The sequence below is a fragment of the Trachinotus anak genome, unplaced genomic scaffold (genome assembly GCF_046630095.1).
Source record: "Trachinotus anak isolate AG129_WGS33_773 ecotype Australia unplaced genomic scaffold, CSIRO_AGI_Tana_v1 ptg000009l, whole genome shotgun sequence".
In the NCBI taxonomy this organism is placed as follows: domain Eukaryota; kingdom Metazoa; phylum Chordata; class Actinopteri; order Carangiformes; family Carangidae; genus Trachinotus; species Trachinotus anak.
Window position 1 is genome coordinate 19,997,929 of NW_027273860.1, and position 27,062 is coordinate 20,024,990.

The 27,062-nt window shown below is 42.9% G+C and overlaps 1 protein-coding gene and 4 non-coding genes across 5 annotated transcripts in view; 2 read left to right on the forward strand and 3 right to left on the reverse strand.

The window, feature by feature from the left end:
- Positions 1–27,062, reverse strand: part of LOC139625582 (partitioning defective 3 homolog) — a 358,479-nt gene that overhangs the window by 310,208 nt on the left and 21,209 nt on the right. Inside the window, exon 2 of the mRNA XM_071485696.1 lies at positions 9,621–9,722. Coding sequence (XP_071341797.1) covers positions 9,621–9,722 — 102 coding nt within the window. The remainder of the gene's footprint in view (positions 1–9,620; positions 9,723–27,062) is intronic.
- trnaw-cca (transfer RNA tryptophan (anticodon CCA)) lies at positions 7,269–7,340 on the forward strand. The gene has a single exon. It is a non-coding gene; the product is annotated as a tRNA-Trp (tRNA).
- trnaw-cca (transfer RNA tryptophan (anticodon CCA)) lies at positions 14,334–14,405 on the forward strand. The gene has a single exon. It is a non-coding gene; the product is annotated as a tRNA-Trp (tRNA).
- trnaw-cca (transfer RNA tryptophan (anticodon CCA)) lies at positions 22,430–22,501 on the reverse strand. The gene has a single exon. It is a non-coding gene; the product is annotated as a tRNA-Trp (tRNA).
- trnaw-cca (transfer RNA tryptophan (anticodon CCA)) lies at positions 23,259–23,330 on the reverse strand. The gene has a single exon. It is a non-coding gene; the product is annotated as a tRNA-Trp (tRNA).

The window sequence follows — 27,062 nt, forward strand, 5'->3', positions numbered from 1 at the left end:
TGATTTTCCAGTTTCCATAAGACTGCTTAGACTGCTTGAAAGCAATCTGCACTAAGAAGATTTAGCCCATTTACAAACAATACAATAACTGGCTTTAACCACCCTTATTCACTCAAAAAAGTTAATTACTTACAGTAAAAGCAGCAAGTTTTTCATGTCACACAAAAGAGCGCACTGACCGCTAACAATAAAGGCCTGTGGTTCTCTAGTGTAGTACGCACAAAGACTGTGGTTACACTGGGCAGCTCCCCATTGTGAGGGATTATAACTTAAGTGGGAAGGAGGGAGTTGCAGAAAAAGAACAACAGTGCTCAACAAATCTACCCTGAGTAAGTGAAGTTCAAAAACTAGGAACCTAATAAACAAGCAACAGACAATAAATCCAGAGCCCCAGAGGAAAATGAAATGAAAAACTGCTTGCTGCCGCCCACGAGCCTCTAGGCAGAGCAGCGGAGGTGAGGATAAATTCCGCTACCACACTGAGTCTGCAGCCGACTCTGGTCCTTACAGGCTAATTACAGCTGACTACAGCAGAGTGTATATGTGTGTGTGTGTGTGTCAAGATGCATGTGTGGGTATGTTCACATGTACTGCCCAGGAGAAGTTCAAGTGTGTGTGTGTGTGTGTGCATCTCATTTCAGCAGCAGTAACACCTTTCAAAATCCATGCACATATCCATATGTTTGCCTGAATGTGAGGACGTGTGTCAGTCCAAGGGGACTTTTTTCTGTGCAGCAGCAGGTGCTGATGGATGACAGAGAACTAGAGGAAGTGACTTAACCTATTCTGCCTTCCTGCTTCCTGCATCCTTCTGTCACAGTGGATGGGGCTTCTTATAATAGGTTTCAGAATCAAATACACCCTACTTGGAACTATTACATCCACTGGACCATTAATAGCCAGGTTATAGTGGCTGTACTCTAACTGAATTTTATTAGTTTAAGTCATTTGTAAAATAAAAAACTGCTTCATTTGAGCTCACTGAATTATGCTTTTCCAGCAAGACTCAGTTTCTGAATACAGGCTGTGTGCATTTCTCTGTGGACTGAGGCTTTGATACTTTCACAGTGTGAATATAGAACCTTGACCTGCTTTATAATCACAAACACATGGACATATACCTTTAGACTGGATGGACTTTTAAATCACATTCATCTTAAAGGTGGGACTCAGGTTTGGGTACTGGCAGCATCTATTTCTCAGTCAGTGTGTTATTTTCAGGATATATCACAATATTTCTTGTGTTGCCTCAACTATGAAAATATCCAATACATTACATTGTTGCACTGACAAAGAATGGTGTAACCCAGAGCTGATGGAAATCAACCTTGAGTGAAGTCTACACTATGGAGTCTTTACATTAGCACAATCCAAGTTTTACTCTCTCATGCGCTCTCCTCCACCACCGACAGAGAGAAGGAACGTTATCATAGTGTGCTGCAAAATTCAAACAGGGCTCCATGGATCCATCGACATGTTCAGGCAGATTAATCACCAACCAATAGCAGGAAAGATGTACAGAAAACACAAAATACAAAATTAATCCACAATGAGTGCAGTGAATGCAATACACTGCCTGAGAGATGATGGTGGGAGACAGCCAACCAGACACAATAGTCTTCAATCTATGCCAAAAGAGGCTGCAATCACTCACAAACACATACACACACAAACGCATTACACACACTTAGACCCACACACAGACAAACATAGTAATTAGTCTTTGATTTCCCCCGGCAGTGTTCTGGTACCAGGGGGCAGCTGCTGGGACCCTGCTTTAGCCTTGGCTAATTTCACTCACGGCTTGATCTCGACCCAGCACAGGTGCCCACTTGGCACCCGACCGCTGTTGCCATGGCAATGCCAACGTCAGGGGCCAAAAAAATGCCAATTGTCCAAGAAGCCAAGGAGCTCAACCACAGGAGCCGTGGATGTGCTACTCATTATAAACAAGCCATATTAACACAAGTAGAGGAGGCGGTCGGTTCACTTAGGTTCAAGGAGGCTTTTTCTCAGCATTTAGCCATTTTTTTATTACATTATTGACGTGCATCTGTTATTCCAAGGCTGAATATCCATTTGCAAACAAAGACATTTACTGAGCAGCAGCCGCTGTACAGATAGTCCTGTAGGCTGCTATAACGTGGGCTTGAGTGCCTCTTTGTGGTTCTCAAGTGTCACTGCAACATCCATCATGCACCTGCTGTGAAACACACCACACTGAACCGCTGATTCAGGTATCTTCAGCTCCACCTGTAATGAGCTTTTTCTGTTTAGCACCCCCTGAGGAGTCACCCCTCACCCCTGCACTCATTAAGCCCAGGGGATGGGGCTCGCTTTGAATCACCTGTTAATGAGGGAGATCTGGGCTACGAACACCAAGGGACCCGGCTCCTGAAATCATCCTCACTTATTTGTTATCAAGCTCCCTTTGGATTAAAAATCTAGACTTGCAGACTAAGCAAGATGACAACTTGGATGAGGCCCAATCAAGTGTAAAGGGTTAATGCTGTTTGAAGTGAGGGGGAAATCAAAGCACTACAGTCATAGGTGCAGATTTATGTTTCTGCCAGTGGGTGCTCTAAACAGCTGATTGTTCAACCCCCACGCCGAAGAAAAACCACAGCCTAAATGACTGGATGGTATACAGATTTGGAAAAGTCAAATGCACACATTGCAGCACTGTAGAAAATGGACAGTGGACGCCGACACACACACACACACACACACACATATATATACACAGCACACACAGCGTGTGCTGTGTCAGGTGGCGTGTGGTAAATGCTAGATTGGATCAATCGGAGGGGCGCTCTGTGATTGGTGGTTACAGTTAGGGGCAGGGGCCTGACAGTGAAACAACCGCAGCAGCAGCTTAGCTTCTAAGGAGGCTGCATGATTCCCAGAGGGGCTGAACTTTAACACTGAATTTGTCTCTTAGCACAACAGCAGCACAAAGTCCAAAAAACATGTTCTGCCTGTTTTCTTCCCCAGTGAAATCAGAACACAATGATCAGACAAATGAATCCCTTCCACTCGTTTTCCACCACACTTGACTTGATTACAGGAATCACGCACACTTCTTCATGTGTTTGTCTTGCACAACACCAGCAGTTTTGATGTTTTATATGCCCAATCAATAAATGGCCCAATCTCCCTGCAATGACCATTAAAGTGTAATCGTATTTGATCTAATTGGCCATATCATGCCCATTTCATTCCTTTATGAACTCATTTAAGCAGACACATATTGTGAATTTCTTACCTAAGGCAATATTCTAACCAGGAGTCATTTTAAGTGCCTCATTGCCATCTGGTATATGGACGAAATGTCTCAACCGCAGCCACTTCCAGCCATTTCATAGCTATCAGAAGTATTTTTTCACACTGAATGAATTTTCCAAAGTCTAACAGGAGGCTCTCAGCTAGATGTTTCCACCTCCTCCCTCGTCTCTGGATTAAATGAAGCATTTGTATGATGTTAGTTCACTTGCCACTGGCTCATTCAGCCCTGCTGAAGACGGCGAACTATAAAGGCTGGAAGTTCACTGTAATAACTATTTTGTCTTAGCACAATATGTATCAGTGCTGCATTTACGTTTCAAGTGTCTCATCCAGATATAAAAAATAGATAACATTTCAGCTTTATTTTTTCTTTAAAAAAAATAAAGGGGGGGGGGGGGGGGGGTCACTGAAGGTCACTGAACTCACTCATGAAACAACTTTCGCTTTCTGACATGGAGCCTTATCCTGCTGGAAGTAGCCAGTAGAAAGTCAGCAAACAAAACTCAGATGGACTGTTTCAATCTCTAATGATTGGTATTAAGGCCCAAAGTGTGCCAAAAAAACATTCCCCTACACCATTATACCACCAGCACCCGCCTGGGCTGTTGACACAAGGCAGGTCGGGTCCATGGATTCATGCTGTTGATACCATCCATCAGACCAGGCTACGGTTTCCAGTCTTCAACTGTCCAGTGTTGGAGAGGAAATAACCAGCCAGTCTGGCACCAACAGTCATGTCAGTGAGACAACATCTTTGTCCCATTCTGATGTTTGATGTGAACATTAAGTCCGGGGTAGACAGTGATATTTTGGGCTCAAAAGGCAAAAACTCCATAATCACCTCTTAGCATATTGTAATTTAAATGATCTGAGAGCAGACTAGACGTCTGCACCCCCTCTTGGTTCTGCTCTCAGACTTATGAAAATCTACCCTGTGATGGGACACTTTGGCCATCACAGGTCTTTTCAGAGAGAGAGAGAGAGAGAGAGAGAGAGAGAGAGAGAGAGAGAGAGAGAGATTGGCTCCTTCCTATTGGCTGCTCTAGAAATGCAGATGTGTGTGCACGTCTCTTCAGATCGATATGTGTCAATGTCAATATTGATGAAGCGTTTCAGTGATGGAGAGAACTTGTTGTGCTTCTGCTGGACAGGTGACAGGCTGCTCCCTTCATTTTCCTGTCATTTCTAAATGTGTTGCAGTGTTTGGTTGCTCCCTCTGATTGCAGCCAAAGGCTCACAGCTGTGTGACTTGTGTTGTGTGCATTTATGAAGCATGAGCATATGGCTGTGATGGGAGAGCTGCAGGAGGGCTGCAGGGAAAATGTGTCATTTGCTTTTGGTTTTCTAAAGAATGATCTGCAGAGCTGTTTTTGAGGGTTAGAAGTGTGAACAATTCTCTTCTCTGTTTTGGTGAGTAGCTTAACTTGATCTAAGCAGGCATACAGTATATATGCATTTTACCTGTTCAGTCACTGCTTGATACATAGACCATAGACTTTGTTTTTACTATCTATATTGTATAACTGTATGTGTGATGACTGAATAAAATACTACTTTTATTTTTTGATGGAAGAAGTGCTAAGAAATTAACTTTGAAGTTCAAAAATGTGAATTAAGATTCACATTCTTGTCTGACATTTTTTCATTGTGTTTCAGTCAGCACATGTATGTTGTAGTAAAAATTCCCCCACTTTCTGCCTCACATGTTCTTATTGTGTAAGGTAAGAGGTCATATTTCATTGTGACGTAGTATCCCTATTGATGGTACGATTATTTTTTCTGATATCGATACATCACTCTGCTCTAATTCCAATTATAATACGTTTCAATGTTAAATGAGCTGTTGTTATTCACACTGAACTACAACTTGCATACATTCAAATCCAATGCTTGTTGTGCACCTGAAATACTTTGACCCTGAAGTGACTGAATAAAGAATGAGGAGTCAAATGCACGACCACTGTACCACAAGTCATCAGCAGAATGTCGACATCATCACTGCAGATACACCCTGAGTTTGTACAGCACACAGGTCACACATGTTTTATAGAATATAAAGCATGAAAGACATTCATAGCTCATTAAAGAATAAACTTTACAGATTCTAGATTAGTCTTGATTAAAATAATAAAGCAAAATCATTTTTTATATAATACCCTGGCCTTGATGAAACACAAAATCAGCTGTTCATGTGTCAATCCACCACTTCACACTTTAGTCCAGTGGGTGGCAGCAGTGCACCAAAAAACTGGTGCCAAAACATCATCAAACTCCTGACTATTACTCAAACACACACAGGATTTACATCACTAGTGACAGACATAATAGTAATAGTGTTAGGGCATCATGGGCAGACAGGAAGGGCCTGTGTTTCAGCATCTCGATGGAAGAGAGGCAGCTTGTTCAGACAAACACCTCAATCTACATGAAACTGTAATCTGAGAAAATATGTTTTCATCAGAATTATCTTTAGACATCTAGACAAAAAGTTTAACGTCACCGTGCAACACAAAACCAAAACTAACTTGACAAATACACTCGTGTTTCTCATTAAGGTGTGAAATGTGAAGTTAGGTCATCAGTGTGAGGATCTGTGCAGCAGAGACAGACAGGCCACAGCACGCAGCTCTGTGACTGAATATGAATCACAGCACCATAATGTACCTGCTGAACCTGAGCCGACATCTCACATACCACACACACACACACACACACACACACACACACACACACACACCGAAGATTTGATCAGGTCACGTGCTCCCAACGGTGGAGGGACTGAAACTTGAAAAGTGACAACGGCAGTTTGTATATTAACTCCTCTCGGCTCCATGTTACTGCACGGACACACAGCGGGTATGAGCTCATTCATTCACATGTTAATGTGACTGAGCTCACTGCCCCGTATCATCCTGCTGATTTGTGCAATACTTTCAGCAGAAATCACATCAGCAGTAAACACCACCAGTGCTGCTTATGTGTGATGTGATGTTCAGTTTATAAAGAGGATGGAACTGAAAGAAGGTGATTGATAAAGCAGAGTAACAGATGAACTGTACTGAACAGATTTGCACCAAACTTGCAGAGGGGTGGGGTCAGGGAGGAGCCCATTTCATTTTGCTGCAGATCTTTTTAAAAAGGAGGATCCAGGAATCTTTTTGGTTTTTTTTATCACTTTCGTAAACATCGGACATTTTGCCACATTTCTGTCAGCTTCTCAGGAAATAATATTTGGAACTTGATGTGAAAAATCAGACATATTTATGTTGTTGAGACGTATGAGTTAACACCATTTGGTGCAGATCCAGATAATAATCTGGCTCTGACAGACATGTGTGGGATTGTTTGGCCTTGGCAGGAGGTCTCTGCTGTACTGAGTGCCATTCAGGTTACACTCTGTATACCCTGTCCTCTGTATTTATACTCAGTATCAGTATATCTGTATTTCAGATACGAAATACACAATAAAGGTCTCTCATGCTAATTTCTGGTGGTAACTGTCTTTTTCAGTGATAATAAAACACCTCATAGTGGCATAGTGAGTGGTTATTTTATCCTTTTGGGACAACAGTCTTCATTATTGCTTTGTAAAAAGTCTTTTTACTGACAGATCTTTCACTTAGTATAAAATTTTGAAATTTCACTTGTTAAGACACCAGACCAAAATGTTCAGGTGGTCAGTTTACAGATCCCAGTTGTAATATTACCTTAGCTGTAAGATGAAATACCATCTAACTTGCTGCCTACCCACCTAACTGGTACAAAGAAGGGTAATATCAGAGGAAGTAGCAAGAAAATGGCAAGAGCATAAGCTGCAGAAACAACTACGTATGCTGTTAAGCAACAGCTGCATAGACTGACACTGACTGTACATGACAGGGAGCAGAGCTCGAGCCCTGTCCAGTAGCCCTACCCGTCCTCTACATACTGACATACTGACATACTGACAGCGAGCTGAAAAAGTACTGAGCACTCAGGCGTGAGACCTCGTGGCGCAACGGTAGCGCGTCTGACTCCAGATCAGAAGGTTGCGTGTTCAAATCACGTCGGGGTCAGAGTGTTTTGACTTCATAAAGACCACAAACTGTTGCAATGCATCTCATTGAACCTGTGCTGTCAGCTGTGTGAAGCACTCCGCACAAAGACTCACATGTGTGGGATGAAACTGATGACAAACACTTCAGCTCTATCATCAAATTAACAGTTAACAGACACAAATGTCTACTACATAAACAGCAAACATGGAAAACTTTAAATACCACTGAATGAAGCACCAATGTCGTTTGTAAACTTTAACTATTGAGATTCTAGATGTGGTTGAAAACCTGGCCCACGGCTGGAAAAGTCAAACTCACAATACAATCAAATCAGGTTTTAACCATGTAAGAGAAGAAGACACGGCCATTTTTATTTTGAGATCTGCAACACCAGTAAACCAGCGTCAGACTGTGGAAGCACCAGCCATAAGAGCACGAGCAATGTAGTTATTAATGGGTTAAAAGGATCAGGTCTGGTTAACTGTGTGTGTGTGTGTGTGTGTGTGTTGGTAGATTAGTGAAACAGGGATGGAGGCAGTATCTGATGGAGAGAACTGGACAGACTGGAATTACTACTACTACAACTATATACAAATACAAAGAAGCAAACACCCACACACACGCACATAAAGTCTCACACACACACACACACACACACACACACACACACACACACACCAGACAGATGGCTGGTGTAGAGTTAGCTGTCCCAGCCCACATCAAGCCGTGCACTCATTTACAGCAACTGTCAACAGAGTGTTTCTACAGTATATCAGTCTCAGAGTGACTGATATTGTTAAGGGTTTGACAGTTCAATAACATATACACAGTACTTTACTATACCACTACACTGATGGGAAAATCATTGAAAATCATGTCATTGTGTCTCTTGACTGGTCTAAATAAAACAAGAAAGATGCATTTTATCATGGTAAAGAAATTAAAGTCACCAGTGAAATGTAACGAACCCACACAACCAGCAGGGGGAGCAGGTATTTACAGCCTCAGAGCAAATGAACATAATGAAAAGAAAACATTTTATTGCAAAATATAGACTTCTTTCTTTCTTTCTTTCTTTCTTTCTTTCTTTCTTTCTTTCTTTCTTTCTTTCTTTCTTTCTTTCTTGTCTGAAGAGGCTCACAGGAGATGGATGAGGAGAGGAAAGAAGATGAAGATGAGATGAGAGGGGAATAAGGAGAGGAGTGTTTCGGACAGCAGGTGCAAAACAGCTGCTCTCACCACTGATCCCACCTGATGCGTAACCATGGCACCAACCATACAGTCACTAGAAATAAGACGTGTAGATGCACATGCACACGTGCTCGTCCTCTCTCTGACACACACAGATTCTCATTCATGCACAAACCTGAGAGCATCTTCAATTTCCAGTTCAGCTGAACTGCTCTACATCTCAGACGTCAGGCGTGGGAAATGTCAGGTAGCATGAGCAAGCTGCTAACAGAGGGCACTTTCATTTTAAACCTAGATGTTTCATCACCACTTTATACATGATGATGATGATGATCCTGGTGCCTTGAAGCTTAGTTATCTGTGAGGTGACGAGAACACCAAATGTCTTGATTGCACCAGGATTAGATTATTATTATTATTAAATTACATTAGGTGCTGCTACATCATCACATTCTCCACATTCACTGTGGAGTAAATTCAGCAATTTAAATAACCTGAGTTAAACTGGTTAAAAACATTCACCAGACATTCATTTAAACCATTTCCCCCCTCACAGACACACAGAGAGGAGGTTGAACTCACTACCTGGCCCAACATTAAAGCCAAAGAGCGAGTGACTCAGGTGTAGTCAGCACTGTTCCCATGGGGAGGATGCAGTGGGATTGTGGGTAATCGTTTACAGCTGGTCTAGTGGGTGCGGTGGGTAGTGTGGCATCATGCTGCCTCTGACATAGATTCTGCCCACACACACTTACCCTGGCAAATTTGGAAATACACACACATCAAAGTGGGACCTTGAATGTAATACAGCAGACTTCACTGCATCGGTCGACCTTCCACAGATATGAAAGCTCTGGAGAGCTGCCAGCAGGCTGAAATGATTAAACAGGGAACATGGTGGTGTGCAGTGGGTTTCTGTTCTGTAATGTTTTAGTGATCATGAGGCAGTAGAAGCACATGTCAGCGAAACTCAGTTCAGACGCCATCAAAGTTACTTTTGCTCAAAGAAAAGGTGAGAGGAAATGAGAAGAGGTGGCAAAACAACTTGGAAAACAAGCCAATACATCAAATCAAATGCCCCTCAATTACACACACACTTTGACTCACCCTGTCTTTGTCATCCACCACATCACACAACATGTCATCCAGGTCCAAAATGCCTCCATCTCCATGCTCCAACCTGTGGACCTGGACCCAGTAGCTGAGGTCCTGGAAATGAATAAAAAAAGAGAGAGCATTAGCCCAGTAATGAGATCAGCTTTATTTGAACCATATAGACTCATAGGATTTGTAGCCTTATGTAAGTAAAGCCATACAACACATTAGCATTGCCAGGCCAAAGGAATTAGCAGCTTGTGTCTCATTAGGAATCAGCTGATCTAATCATACAATGATCCAGTCAGCTGGCACACACACAGGCATGGTCATGGACATGGTCATGGATTGACATCACGATAGCAGTTATGAAATGTTTTAATCCTCTTCTGGTTGGCCTGCAAAATGAGCATATGGCTCAAAGCTTTGTTCGCGTGGGAGCCTGGGGCGTAGATGTGAAACAGGCACAGCAGCGAAGCCATAAGTCTTATATGATTACAGGTGAAACACTCAACACTCAAAAAAAAAAAAAAACTGACATCACCTTCTTTGCATCAGCATATGAATATCATCCATGCATACATAATGCTTTCACACAAAATCCTAGATCAACTCAGTTCATACACAGCACTCATTGTAATCAGTCAGGACCTTTGTAAATATTGAGATGAAATACTGTGTGTTGATAATGGTTGGTGTTTGATAATGATCACAGACTTATGTCCACTGTACAGTTTATAGTGTGCAGTTCATATAAAATGTTTGAAGTGAAAATGTCTATTACCGTGTTCCCGCTTTGCACAGTATTGCACCAGCGTATTCACAGAACAAACATGCCCAGGTAAAGGCTCATTAATAATTCATACAGTCCTTCAAAGGCAGGAAGCAGTGAAGCTGGAAAAAAAGAAGATTTTTCAAGTCTCTTTTAAAACAATACTGATAGTACTAGAGAAGAGAACCTGGTCACTGTAAGTTATTCGACTCAACATTGCTGCCCTGAAGCTTTTTGAGTACGACTACATTGTAAGAAATAGTTGACAAACTGCACAGCTCATTCTCAGTCTGTGCAGAAATGCGCTCCAAAGTTCGGCTGAGGCTCATATTTGGTTTCAGCTGTCCAACCAACCGTAATCAAGTCAGTAGCTTTCCAAGCTATAGTCTATTTAGTACAAATTTCCCTCTTTTTGTTTCCCCTTAGAGAAGATCATTGCCAAACTATTAAAGATTTTCTATATAGTCTAATAAAGTCTTATTCAGAGTTTCTCTGATTTTTTTTTTTAAGACTTGTCTTTGCAGGGAAGTTTAGTCTGAGGAGGAAACTCTTAGATGTGCAAAGCAGCTTCATGTATAAGGTGAGTGTCGGACAGAATATTCAGGTACTGAGACATGATGCAGGGCACAGAGCAATCACTCCGCTCAGGGGCTGATCTTCCTCGTTCACCCTGTTTGGAAAGAATCTGCTGTCTCATTTGTCTCTGTTTGTTCTCTCTACATTCCCCTCTCTCCGTCTCTTTTCCTGCATGCCTCTTCCTCCAAACTGAGCGGGTTCGGGTCTGTGGTTAAATGCCTTCGTGCACGGCTCTGTTGTAGTGAGCTCCATCGCGGTTCACCAGACAAAATGGTCCAAATCATGAGGGGAATGATTGTGTGGTATTTTTCTTCCTTCTGAAGTTATTAGGAGGGAAACAAGGGCAAGTTTATCAGGGACGTTCCCAAAAGACAAGACATGAGAACTGAAGCAAAGGGAGAATTGTGTTGTTATTAGTATTTGACAATTGACAGAACAATGCCAGATTGTAGTCATTAGATTTTTTTTCGTCTTTGCTAAAACTGTACAATAATACCACTACAAAACATACTTAAAACCCAGAAGAAGACAGACACGGCATAAATTTATCATCACTGGAAGTCATTAGAAACCACAAACTGACCCTGAGTATTAAACAGGGGGGAAAAAATTATTTTAATTTTCAGACGCTGACATGCTCCTTGTCTGTTTGGCATCTTCAGCCGGACTAGTTGCTCAGATGGATTATAGGAAACACACTAGGTTCTGAGAGAAGCTCAGCCACAAAACGTAATCCCAGAAAAACACTTGGGATGGAAGGAAAGTAACTGATCTTGACAAATACTGTTTGGATTTGACTTGGTATAAATTATGTAGAAGTCTTACATCAATGCTGCGCAGCCTCCTGAAAGCCAAAGACAACACTTCACTGTTTAAAGAGCAGAGAATTCCTCACTGACCAGGAGCGGGATGAATTTGGTCTCTGATCTCTGGTCTCTTTGGTCTAAATACTTAAGTCTTAACTGATGCACACAATGCGCACACACACATACACACAAACACACACACACACACACACACACACACACACACACACACACACACACACACACACACACACACACACACACTTTTTCAACTTGATCAGCCTACACAGTATCATTCATCTTTATCTCCAGTCCTGAAGATCTGCGCTACTGTAGATTTAAGACATTTTTAATGTTGTATTCATACTGATTCTTTCATAATTTATCTTCCCAGTGAAGGCTGATAGTCTCATTTGTTTCCAGCTTTACACACGGATTCTCCTGAACTAAGTCATGTTACCACACAGATCTTGGAAGATGCTTCATAGTCTTATTAACTGATGAAGGGCTTTAAAACTATAGCTTTAAATAAAAAGACGAATACTTGGTACATGCTGGCTAACAAGGAAATTCCCTCAAAAGTGTATGTTGACAAATGCACTTCCATCTCATCAACACATCTGACACATGTGTTTAGTCATATGTTGCACACATGTAGTTCAGTTGTTAATGGACTGAAGACAGGCAGAGTGCATGGACTCGTGTATGACTGCAGTGTACAGGATCAGTGGATGGGGAGGACAGCCCGAGAGGTGATACAGTGTTAGCACGCTCAGCCATCATCTCTAAATCACCTTGTTACACAAGACCAGCTCTCGCACATGTGCTAAAGATTCTTTTCTCAATATTCAGTACATGGTTTCATGCACTAAAGGACCCAAGTGGTCCGCCCTGCTGACAGAGCTTTGAGCAGACCACTTCTCTGAGGTGACTTCAGCAAGAAAGTGGACAGTTTCCCAGAAAGGATCAGTATCATATTATCTCCAAGCATCCAGAAAGATACTGCTACTCTCATCATTTAAAGTCCTTCCACAGAAACACTAAAAATGATCAACACTGTATGAGGCTGTATGAGGTCACTTTTACAGTGGAAACTTCATGTACATCAGAGAAATAAAACCCACATCAGATCCATGCTGGATGGCTGCACTGCTGCTCAAGTACAACCAAGTCTCACACATAGCCTGGTTTTTCCTCACAAGACAATGTCAACACGTCATCACTATTCTGTGTCCATAATTAGAGAGTGAGCTGGGACGGTATCATTTCATGAACACTGACAGATAAGAACAACTGTCGTGCACAGCTCTGATAGACAATCTGAGTCAGGTCAGTCTGAGGTTGGATAACAAGTAAAATATAAGAACAACATACATCTGTCCCTCTTCCTGCAAGTCATCATGCGAACAGGAAGACGGATGTAGAAACTAGTATAACCTGTGTTGGATGGTGTAACTTTTCATCCCAGTGTTGAATTTTCAGCAAGTCTCTCAGGTCAGGCACAAAATTGTTTGAAAGGTCGGAAAAGCACACAACTCCTGCACAACAGCAAACATAGCCTCAAACAGTGCATTAGCATTTTATCAGGGGACTCGGATTAAAGCGCATCGTCAAATGTCAAATGTCGGCTGAGATATTGAAACATAAAATATGATGCTTCACAGCTACAATGACAACATGCTGAGAACTTAAACCAAGCATCACTGCAACTAATATCACATTACAGTAATGTCATCCTATAAAAATGTATCTTCAGTCTGTGTGTTACTGTCACTGAGTCAAGAGCTACATCTCACTATAAAGTGCACATGTAAGGGGAGTAGCTTGGATTCTCTTCGCGCAGCACTGCCAAGAGCAGCAACAGAGGAATGCACAGCACGTTTGGTTTCACTTTAATGAGATAAAAGCGGAGCAAACGGAGCAGCAGCACTCACAGCGAGTACAGTATGTAAATGAGAGATGTGGTTACATGTGCAGCAAAAAGACATGAATAAAGTGGCCTGGTGGCTTGGTGTGCAGTCACACAATAATCCCTGCTGTGTTGACACTGAATAGATCCAGAGGTTGAGACTTCTGTATTCGGCACACAGGGAGGGTGTGCCACAGAGAATACCCTGCTGATCTTTCAGCTCCTGCCCCAGTGACCTGTTTATTCATATGCAAGCTTTACATGTTCATTCATAAGCTGACTGAGTGACACACCACCACCTGCATCTGATCAGGTATCTGCTTATCTGATCCCCTGTAGAAGGTAAGAGGGAAACAGAGGTAGCTGTTCTCGCGACATGAGCCCAGACAATAGCTGTCTTCACCCTATTATCTGTGTCTTTGTACCAGAGTGGGCTGCCTGTTCCTGTCAAAGACCACACAAAGACTGCGGCCCTGGAGGGAACCGGGGGAGGGAGCAGGAGGGGGAAAAGTGTGTGTGTGTGTGTGTGTGTGTGTGAAGGAGAGAACATGCGCCCGTGTGTGTTTTACGATTGCTGCATTAGCTCCTGCAAGTGTTGCTATTCCCACAGGGGTGATGTCAGTGGCTGGATGTGGTTCTCAGGTTTTGGGGGTTGCAGCAGGGACCTCGTGGCGCAACGGTAGCGCGTCTGACTCCAGATCAGAAGGTTGCGTGTTCAAATCACGTCGGGGTCAAAGCATTTTTAGAAAGTCTGACGAACCTCCGCGCAGCCATGCATTCACTATCAGTCCCTGTTAGTCAGATAAACAGACTTAGAGGGTGGAATACCTTCGTGTGATGCACAAATGAATGAGATGCCAGTCACACTTGTGGCGTTCAGTGAAGATAACACACAGACGAGCTGCTCATTAGTCAGCGTTGGGGAATGTCAGGGGTTTGGAGATGACTGATAGCCAGCAGGATGATGCAGCAACAGTTTACAGAGCGGACGAAATGTGACCCTGTGTGTGTTATCTTCTAAAGATGGCATCGACAGGCTCTGATACGTAAACTGAGAAAGTGGGAGAAATGTTCATTATCTTATCACTATTTTAAAGGCGCCTTTGAAGTGCGATTTAATCAGAGCGACATGTTCCACAGTTATAGAGGGAAACATGTGTCTATACATCACCTGCATATTCTACATATGAAAATACCTTCACAGCTACATGTTTGAGTTGATGATGTGTGATCTCTTCTGTCCTTAGAACTAATTACCTAAAGATGAGCTAATTGCCTAACTACCTAAAGAACCTAAAGAGATGTACACAAACTAAAACAAATATTTTCCAAAGGATCGATTCAACACAAGAAAGAGATGTTTTGTGGATGATGAGAGATGTTATTGACCTTTCTAAGTTTACTTTTATTTTGTTGTTCATATGGAAACAAGTGATGAACTGGTTCCAGAGACATCAGTGTGAAAATGAACAGATAAACACTAAAATCTCAAAAAGTCATTTAGAGAGGACTGCAAAATCTCCACACTTTCACTGCCTGAGCAAAGAGCTTGGATATCCCCATTAGGCTGTGACCTTTGACCTCTGAGAGTACAGACCTCCCTGTGAGTCATCAGTTTAACCCAGTAGTTCAACCTCTCAACCTCCCACTTTTAGAGTTTGTGCTCTTGCAGCACAATAACACCTGTGATTTATGGAGTGCATTTTATGCCACTCATGTGCACGTACACACACACACACGCACACACACATGCACACACACATGCACACACACAGCCCTTGCTCCTTATCTTTGCCCAAGTGTTGCTATCAGGAGAAAGTAAAACAAATGCAAAACAGAAACTGTAGGACAGTAGCAGGCTGCTGCTGCTGCTGCTGCTGCTGCTGCTGCTGCTGTCAGGTCTGATGCACTGTGGCCTACGTTTACTTCTGCATGTGAGAAACATAAAAGCTTATTTCTGTGGACACAGGAGCAGCCTGAGTGCCAGGAGAGGGACTCAAGCTGAAGCACAAGAACAGTCAGATCAGAGTGCAGACAAACAGCTTGGAGCAGGAGCTGGTCGGGGCTGAGACAAGCAACAGTTGATTTTCCAGTTTAATTTAGTTCCTACGGTTTTTTTAGATCACTGAAGTAGACGTAACGTCCCTCTGGGGCATAACAACAGCTTCATAGTAGAACGCTGCAGCCCCATACTGTGGGCTGTGTACCTTCTGTCTGTGTGTAGGTGCATTATTGATGCCCCTCCTGTCCAAACTGAGCGCAGCCTGCAGAGCACAGCACTGACAGAAATATGACACCTACACACACAGCACATGCAGCTCTGCACACACTGGAGACCTGCTGCATGTTGCACATCCACCCAAGGGAGCACATCAATGGTATACAACATGACACAAAGACGCTTGAGTGAAGCGTAATTAAGTTTCAGAGATTTTCTCGTTGCGGGCTGTAAGGGGCTGCAGACAGTGCAAGTGAGCAGCCACCAAACATTGTTCAAGACTCAAGAGACATGATGGAAATCCAAGTTAGATTAAGCTGTGGCTGTTTCTTCTCATATAAAACAGAAACAATGTCCTGATGAAGGTTAGCATTGAATTCAGTCCCTACACCTGTGTACTTATCATATAACATATTGCTACATAGCCAACGTTAGCATTAATGCTGTTCAGCATCAAACTTCATTCCTTTACTCAGCCACAGCTGTCTCCAGAGGTGCAAACCAACACCGATGTTAACTCTTTTCTCCATCACCTCTCTTCTTCTAATAAAGTTAGCATGCTAACTAGCCAGCCCCTTCCAGATAGCGACTCACTGCAGCCTGTAATCTGTCCTGAAGACGCAGCGCTGCTCAGAGGGCGTATTATAACCTCTTGTATTATAAAGACAACAAAGGCTGAAGCTGTTGTCAAGCGCCAATCACCACCTGCTCCCAGCAAGAAACCACAAATAGCCCCTTTAAAGTGAGGAAATATGACAGGAATGAAAACCCTTGATTCAACTTCATGTCTTAAATTCACTGAACTGAATTCATAATATGACGCTGGGCTAACTATTTAACCTAAATTCAGTTTACTCAGATTTTAAATTTGTGTTTCTTAGTCAAATGAACTTATGATTACACTGCTGAGACACTCAGGATGTATTTTAGTGATGTTTGACTTGCTTACAGTAGTTCGTTGAGAATAATTAGTGTCTCCACATTAAGTTACTCTCATTGAATAATGAGCCACATTTTTCCTCAACCTGTCGAACTTGTTGAATTGAAGTCTCATGTTGTGATGTTTTTTTTATTTTTTCAGAACAAACACATCATGTGAAATCCATATATCCAGCAAGCAATCTGACTTTAACTTAAGATAAATGGACTCACATATCCAGCACTTCTCTGAACAGTAAAGCACAATGAGCTAAGCTGAAACTTCACATCAGATTTAGCCACATGTGAACACAAAGTGAGTGTTCAGGACAGTTTTTTATCACCCTACCTTCCCAATGGCTGCACTATTGGCTTAAAATTCACAAAATCTTAAACTTCTCTACTTCACTCACTGTTGTTGTTCCAGTAAACTAATCATTCAGTTCATTCAACAGTTCAGTTACATGTACAGTATGTAGGTTAGTGCCTCATTTGCTAAAACTACATCTCACATTCAGACTGAACAAACTGCTTAAAAAGCCCAAAAGAACCAAGTTTTTTCAATGAATCTTTTTTTCCACCTCATTCTTCAGATGGAAAAAAGCAAACGTCCCATGTAGCTGGTGAAATCCTCCCTAGTGCAGATGAATGGCTTTGTATGGTGGATATGTTTGTAGTACAGACGCATATGAAAGGACACAGATATATGTGTATTTCTTTTGGCCCAAAGTTTTCATCTCCCCAGTCTCTGCACACCGGGACAGTGGCAGTGCTGGTGCCAGGGAGGTTCGAGAGGGATCAAGCTGGTAATTCAGGCCAGCCTGTCAAACACAAAGCCAGCCCTGGAGCCTCTTGACTTCGAGACCCTCCAGATATCTGCCACACCTACACACACTGAGCCAGAGCAGAGACGACTGTCAGCTCTCTGCAGTCTCACGCTGTAGCTGTGTGGAGGAGAGAAAGGCAGAGAGCCAGAGAAAACATGTACTGTCGCTGTAAGTCAGAGGTGCAGCCATTCTTCAGACTAATGACACCTGATCTTCCAAGCTTTCTGATTCGAGATGAGTGTATGTTTGGATAAACCCCCGCAGTCATCTCCTCTGCTGTGTGATCTGCTTGAGAAAGAGGATTTGTAGTCCCTAAACCTTGTTTCTCTGGGACTACAACTCCACATATCACCCCTCATGATAAGTACAACGTGGAAAGCCAAGCATCTGGTCTGGATAATCTGGTCTGTGTGTGTGTGTGTGTGTGTGTGTGTGTGTGTGTGTGTCCACGCAGGCCAGACATGCTGCCTCACGGCTCAGCGTGAGTTGGAAGCGCTGCTGCGATGAAGGTTTCACTAACAAATTAAAACAGACATTATCACAGGAGGATCACATTGAGCACTTTCATAATGATACATCATTAAGCCAATTACAGAGCAAAACTTCAGACAGGATGTGCCAGTGATTTAGAGGCATGACAGACGTGAAAAAAAAAACACACAGTAGTGTGTTGTTGTATGACTGCAAGTCTGAGAAGTAACATCAGTCAGAGGATTTTTAAAGCAAGTTCTTTAAACGTGATGTTGTCCAGCTTGAGGACCTTATTGCTTTATAAGTGGACAGAAGCCGTTTACATGCATTCATTAATGAACAACCTAAATGTAAGTGACTGCAGTTGTGCATAATTAACAGAATGAAGAAAAAGTAAGCTTTCCTTTAATCACTGAACCAGACCATGAACTGTAAACAGCTCACAGTCTGTGTTTAGGCTAACAACCAGCATGTTGGCCTCCATCCCACAGTCACCTTTCAGTAGCGTGTTTATTAGTGATCTGTCCCAGGATGAGGAGCTTCTTTGGGCAATTCGCCAGTTTCATCCCATCTGAGACACCTGGTCATTAGCAACAGCAGGGGTGGATTCACACACACGTGCAAACACACCCTACACACATTTATTGTCTAGGTGAAATGAGACATGCATGATTTCGAAACTGGGGGGCACAAAGAAAAAAAAAAAAAAACATGTCTAATTGTATTTGCATTTACAAGCAGGAATGCAACTCCCACCATATGAATAAGAATATAATATATCCCAGACTTGAAGACAGTTTGTGGTTTACACATATTCATCGCATGTATTGCTTTGATATGTGGATGTGGTTAAGTGGCTTACTAATATCTACAGTAGGGGTGGGGGATCTGGTCCAAAGATCTTTTTAGGTAGAATCACGATCCATGATCTGACTCCCGAACCTCCCTACAGAGTTAGTTGAACTCATGATCATGTGACTTGTTGTACATAAGGTTTCTGGACACAAAGCCTGTCACTTCAACTCAAAGGCCCATCTCACAAGTCTTTGCATCCTGTTTCTGCTCTGATTTTAGTTCGTTATGATTCCTACACTTTCCACACTTTGTTCATCCGCTCACCACGAGTCTTCACCCTGCCTTGTGTTTCCCTGCCTGCGGGCAGGTCTCTCGTCCTGTGGGCGGACTGTTACTCCACCATATTGGACTGCAGGTGGTGGCGCTAGTTCGTGTTCTGCTCGGGTGGAGAACAGGTACATGTGGTGTCACGCCAAGTTCACCACGCAGAATAGCAGAGCAAGGCTAGCTACGCTTGGCGTGCTAGCTGTTTAACAGTTAACAATATGCTGGTCCTGTCCGGGCCATCTGCTCAGCTGCGGACTACAGGAGCAGTCAGAGTTGGTGCAGATGTTAAATATCTGTGTGTTACTGTGAGATGGACGTAGATTATCATGAGGTAAAGATCAGGTAACTCAGGACACTGTCAGTTATCCATCATCATCACCATCATCATCATCATGATCATCGTCATCGTCAGTATGTCAGCTTCTCTACATGATTAATTAAGGGAAGACAAGGGGAAGTGCAGACATGCCAGTGGCAATATGCAACAATATGAGTGCGCAGACAACTAAATCATGACTGAAAGAAGAGAACAATGAACGTACGAGCTCATGTAGTCATGCCAGTTTGGAGTTATTGTTACTGAGAGCATTTCAAATGCAAAACATTCATAACAGTAACTGAGCAGTGCAGTAAAACCCTGTAATTTTAAGAAAATGCTACTTAGCTTGCCAGTTTTCTACTGGAGAAAAGTCCAACACAACGCAGCAAGTGGCATTGAAAGTCAGTGCAGTCCCTGCATGTCAAGGCCTGCTGGTTCAGTTCAACTGGTCGAGCACTGCAAGGCTCTTTGTGTACTTATAGAGGCAGCAGTCAGCACAGTTTCAGCACACTTTTGTTTATTATTTCATAAGCACAAGAGGTTATGCTTGCCAGATGGGACCTCTGAAAGAGCCAAGAGAAACATAGAGCGCAGGGTGATCACCACGAACAGACAACCCACAGTGGAGATGTCACGGCAGACACAGCTCTTTCACACACTGCAGATGTGGAGCACAGAGAGGTCACAGAGTGTTTTCTAGGATTTGTGTTTGTGTGTGTGTAGGAGGACGAGGAGGTTCCTGGGATCTAAATGTGGAACAAACACGTTACGCGCCGCATATTGTTTTAAGAGAGGAATTACATCATCAAACTGTTCCTCCAACCAGACAGCAGCCATGGCAGCAGGAATAGACTTCAGGCAGCTTGAACGGTCACTGTATCTGTGGATGGCGAGCAAGTGTCAAGTTTTGTTATGACTGACATGACCTGCAGTTTTCCAACAGTTACTCCCAAAATCATTCGTACATTTTGTCACATTTTCTTATGTTGCAGCCTAATGCCAAAAAAAAAAAACTTTTCCCTCATCAATCTACACTCAGTGCTCCACAATGACAACATGAAGACAGAATTTTAGACATGTTCGCAAACTTATTAAAAATGGAAAACTAAAATATCACAGTGACATGTAGAGTCTTGTTTGCTCTCAGGAACCTTCAAATGCAGCAGATTTTTTATTTTTTTTTGGGATCCTTCCCCCACGCACAATCCTGTCTCTGACCTCTGCAGGAAGTTCCCTCCTCCTCATGTCTTGGTTTTTGCTCTGATATGCATTGTCATATGTGAGACCTTATATATATATATATTTATATATATATATACATATACACATACAGGTGTGTGCCTGTTAAATCAACTGAATTTACCACAGGTGGACTCCAACCATGGTGTGGAAAGGTATCGTAGATGATCGAGAAGAATGGGATGAATTTGAGCTAAATTTCAAATGCCACAGTGAAGAGTCTGAACACTGATGTCAATGTGATATTTCAGTTTTTTAATAAAAAAAAAAAAACTGTAAAATTCTGTTTTCACTGTATCATCATGGTGTACGGAGTGTAGGTTAATGAAGGAAAAAGGATTTTATTTTTATTTCAGCTTAAGGCTACAACAGAAAAGTGAAGGGGTCTGAATAATTTGGGGCTTAACTGTATGCCTCAGGTATTCAGCATGTACTCAGGTATTCATTCACCTGTTTCTAAATACTGCACAATACCTATAAGTGGAAATATTGAGGTTGTAACATGACCTCACAGAACATGCTAAGTCCAGAAACCCTGACAGAACCTATTTGTAGTGCGGAGTGTGCTGGTCATGGTTTGTGGAGAAGCAACGGACTGTGACCATGAAACCCTCTCACACACTTCACACAAAGGCACACACCTCACACCCAGGAGAAGGGGATCGGTTCATTGAGAGAGAACTCTGCTCTCTCCCTTTGTGTGTGTGTGTGTGTGTGTGTGTGTGTGTGTGTGTGTGTGTGTGTGCCCGTGTGTGCGCAAATCCCAGTAGGTTCAAGAACAACATATGTAGAGCAGACATCAAGATCCCAGGAGTGTATAAGACGGCAGGAGGGAGTGGCAGCTCTTTGGTCTCACATGTTGACACAGCGCACCGTGCTCACCACATCTGTGCTGCAACTGCAGGGCACACAACCAGCTCGTGTACCCACCAAAGAGTTCTCCAATACCACTTTCACACACAGCTGGTGCATCGGAGCTCAACCCCTTCTCCTCTCAACGGCAACAGAAGCTCATCTGTTCACTCTCTGTGCTCAACATATCGTGACACTGATGCAAGACAGCCCAAGAAATATTCTCCCAACCCAGAGGGTCAGACGGTGATAATGATCAGCAGGTGTAGACCAGGTTTCCAAAAAACAGGCCTTGGAAATTGTATCCATCAACCCACAGAGTCCACCCAGTGCCCAACCTCTTAGAATATAACTATAACACATGTATTATGGGAAGGGTTATTATTATTGCTGATATTTAAAATCATGAAAGAACATATTTACATAATGTCCAGATGTCTGCCACAGTTTCTAAAAGACCTGAAAATATTTAACTATCTCAAATGGATAAAATCTTATTTCACTGTACAGCTGTGTGCAGTGCAATGATTCGATCAACCCGTCCCTGCCCCACACACATTCACACACACTCACACACTCACACACTTGCAGTCTCAACAAAAGCAAACCAGGACCGAGTATTTCCCTTTAGTTGAGCAGGAGGCCCAGACCACCCCTGAATGTGTCTGAGTGATGAGACCGTCTGGTACATTCAGATCGGTCCACTTGTGATCAGATCACTGAAGCTGGATGGAAATGCCACAGTGACAGTGTGTTTTCAATTCAACAAGCACCTTGGTAAACTTAAAACTCTGACCCCGACGTGATTTGAACACGCAACCTTCTGATCTGGAGTCAGACACGCTACCGTTGCGCCACGAGGTCACACACATGCTGTGTCTCTCGCATGACATTCAGAGTTTGAAACCTGAAGCCATTTCTTAGTCCACGATTTACTATTATCCATTTTTGTTTGCCAAAAAGCAGATGTGCAGCTTAAGGTCTTGCACACGATGTGATCTGAACACATAATCTTCTCATCTGGACTCACTGACTCGCTGCATTCAAGGAGATAATGTAGTCATTTCCAACTTGCCAGGACGCGGGACTGTTGCTCAAGGTTCTGGCATTAGTAATGTATAAAGTACAGCAGGATCTTTGTGATTCCATTAGGAGCTTTTGTGTTCTTATCTGACAAGTAACTTCCCAATATATTTTCATGCCAAAGGACAGAGCTACAACTTAAAACTCTGACCCCGACATTGAGTCAGACACTACCGTTGCACCACAAGGTCCTGTACATGCTTTTCCTCTCACACAACATCCAGAGTTCACAAAGAAAAGGGTTTGAACTGGAGTGAACAAGAGAGATCCTTGAGTGGCAGTTTGGTTGAGACAGATGGTCACCACATTGACTGACATTTGAGAGTTATAGTTCATCATCTGAAGCATCCTGGACCTGTCCTGCACGTGGTTCATGTTCATGACAAGGTAAGGAATGATGGGATGGAAGTTTTCTTCTTCTGACATCAGTTATTCATACAGTACAGAAGGATCTTAGTGGTCGCATTCGGAGCTTTGTTGTTTTTTATCTGACTAGTGCCTTGTTGTTCTTCTGTCATGGAGGTTCAACCTAAAACTTTGACCCCGACGTGATTTGAACACGCAACCTTCTGATCTGGAGTCAGACGCGCTACCGTTGCGCCACGAGGTCCTGACAAGCTGACAAAAGGCAGCTCTGTGAAAACATATTGTGCAATGAAACCACAACTGGAGGTAGTTTCTCTCTCCATAAGCCATAATTTAACCTAAGACAGTCCAGGCAAAAGTCAGGATGGTAAACAGGACACTGTGCATCAAAAAGAAGAATATGGAATAGAGAATAACGACGGAGATCACGTGGCATCAGTCATAGAGATGTCATGCTCATGCTGCATTTTCTAAACTGAGTGGATTATATGATAAATGTTCCTTTGGCAATACACAGTTTTGACTCGTGTAATGGAAACTCAGCCGGAGTTTATGTATTTTAAGACAATAAACTGCAAAAAGTTTCCAGTGTAACAGAAACTCCAAATCCTCTGAATCTGTCAGGAAAAAGGCCCAAAGAGACAGACAGACAGAGAGACAGACAGACAGAGAAACAGACAGACAGACGTATAGATAGATCAGGAAAGAAGAGAGAGTGCTGATGAAAGCCACTTTCCAAAGGATGACTGGGGCAAACATCCAAAACCCACAAACACTGACGTCTGAAACTCAGAGAGTTAGAGTAAAGGGATGGACTCAAAAATACATGAGATGTAAACAAAGCAGAGACAGCCGTCTAGAGAAAGAGAAAAGCAGAAAGAAAGTCCAGATGTGTGTTTGTATTTGGAAGGAGCTGGGGCCCGGTCTATGCTACACTGGTGCACTGTGTTTATGTTTCTACCAGTCCTCAGACTGGGCCCTGCTCTCTCACAATATCCACACACAGCTCCGACAACAACTGACAAAGTGGAGGAAGAAGAACTGAGTGTATGAGGACCATCAGAGTTCAATATTAGCCTGAACGCAAAAGCTCGATTTACAGTACTACGTCTCTGGATCTGTGTGTGTGTGTACGACTAGTAGTAGTAGTAGCAGTAGTAGTAGTAGTAGCAGCAGTAGTAATAGGCACAGTAAACTAGTTAGGAGAAGAAAAGAGTAAAATATCCACAGGGATGGAACCAAAGTCCTGGGGGTGTGCAAATACTGCCATGCTCTTCCTTGCAGTGTTGTCTATGCACACAGAGATGTACAGAGACGTCAGTTTATTAAGTACACCTAGCTACAACTCAAACAGCCTAATACAACAGTCCTGCGGCGACTCCTGCCTTCATGACAGTAATATTCAGTTTGTGTTGAGGTCTCTTCCTGTTGAAAGGGAGTGCACTAGTTTTAGCCAGGTGTGTCTGATAAACTGCCAACAGAGAGCACATTTGATCTCATTCTTAATGAGTATTAATCAGACACTAACTTATACACAGCCCTGTACTGGCCCACATCAGTCACCTGATTTCCACTTGTTTTCCTGAGCTGACCATAAGACGTTAAGAGACATCTTCTACATCCCCCGAGCCTACTGCTCCACACAACCGAAGCTGGGACAGTCAGACCTTCCTGGTGATGTAAAGCATCACAGAAAGAGCTGGAGAATCATTTAAAGGAGAAAAAATAATTTCCAGCTTTATGTACAACATCACAACCAGGATAAATGCGGCTCCACTGTGCACAGTGACCAGGTACTGTGTCTCCTCTCAGCACTACACCTCCGCACTGAGCGATGGAGGAGTTAACTTCGGAGCTGGGGAAATGCTCCGTGACCCTGCACAGGAAACAGGCGACGCATAGGAAAAGCACTTTCGCCTGAAGAGAAGCGACATCAGTGGGAAATATTCGTGTAGGTTAAAAGAGGGGTGAGAAAGGCAGACAGGCAGGAAGGGTGGAGGACACCGAGGAGAGAAAGTGAGAAAGAGAGAGAGGAAGAATATGGAGGACAAAGGATGTGCTCAACAGTTTAGATGGATAGAAAAAAAAACAAAGAGAGGAAAAGAGAAAGTGAAGGCAGCCAGTCACCTCGCATGACACTGGGGTCAAATCTGATTTTACATGTGTAGATTGTATTATGTTTAAACAACAACAAGGGGAAATTCTAATCTCTCTGGAGACACAGGTGAAGAGCTTAACCACAACCAACTGTCCCACTATCCAGGACATAACCTTCAGGGGACTGAAAGCTGAACTGGACAAAAACTTGCTGGTTGAAACAGGTCAGAACATAAACCTCCACCGACGGGGAACTAACTGCCATCTGTAAACACTTTGTATTTGTTTTGACTCTAAAAACTAATCTTCTCACAAATATGTAAATACAATGCTGTTTAGCAGCCAAATAGAAAGCAAACGGTAGCAGCCACCTCCAGCACACAAGCACCTCCAGCCCTTACAGCTGAGGAAGATCAGGATGAACATTAAGATGCAATCTAAGTCTGAACAAGGGCAGTCAGTGTCAGCCAAGCACACACAGGCAGATGGATGAAGCTCACTCAAACTTCCCTGGAAGAGATATTAGAGGTTATATTACGCCCGAGCAGCGCTACCTCCACAAACTATCTGCTGTTAGATTGAGTCTAAGGTGAAACAGACAAGTGCAGAAGAAACAAATGCTGTGATGTGTCGATGCTTCATGATGCAGCAGCAGCATCTGACTCCAGATCCAAAGACTGTTCGTGTTCAGATCATGTTGAGGTCAGTGCAGTGGAGCCGCGCCAACATCAGGGAGAAGTAAAACTGAGCGACCTGCTCACCTAATGCTTTCCCACCATAAACTAAATTCTGCTTGTTTTGTTTTTATAGATGTCTCCATCATTTTTAATCTGCTCCTTTAATGGTCGTGCCAATAGAATATTCATTAACAAGCTGCTACGTGGCTGAGATTTGTTCTTGTTTCTTCTGAAATCTAACAGATGTTATCTAGACACATTTAAGACCCATGCCAGGACATTCCCCAGGAAGATTCACCACTGCCATGACTATGATCATGTCTCTCTGGGCTTTTGGCCAGGGTTGATGTACTGCCTAAGTAGGTCTTTGTATTTTGGAACAAAACTTATTTGCCTATTTAAAGGTGCTATATGTAAGTTTTCTCTGCCGACAAACATGGTGACTTGCCGGCGTGGGGGTGATGCTGATGCACTTACCAAGAGCCTTAGCCATCATTGTGCTTACAATATAAGAGGTTATATTACGCCCGAGCAGCGCTAGAGTAAAGAAGTAATAGAAATAGAAGCAAAACAAGTTCACACTGTTGCTGCTTTCCAACATTGGAGTCAGCTCTTGGCAAGTAATCTAATAAAGTTTAATGCTGAACAACTTCTAGACTGCTAAGTAGATGTCAATGCTAACATTTGGTATGTAGCAATAGCAGAAACTTACATATAGCTCCTTTGAAGAGATATGGGTGTAGGCACTTTTCCATCTTTATGAGTGCATCACACAGTCATGGTGAAACTATTCTACTATAGTAGACACCTCTACAGTGCTGACTACTGTGGTGAGATACTGAACAGGCTTCACTGCGCTTTAAGCAGTGTATTTTAATCCTTCTTCAGTCCAGACAAAGGTTTGCTGAGCACATGTGCTCTTCTTAAGCATTCCTCTGTCTTACCGTACATGTGTGCAGCTTGATAACACCCAGCCTAACTTAAATCTTCTGCTGTGAGGCGGTTCTTTACAAATTCATCATGGATCAACCCATGTAAGACAAACATTTACCTTTGGCTAACAATATGCAGGTGGTTGGACAGATCAGATTTGTGCAACCCAAGCGACTGTCTCATAATTCTGACGTAAGACCTCAGAGAATCTGGGCTGGAGATGATGCGTGCGTGACACAGACGGCCACACAGCGACTGAATTTAATCCA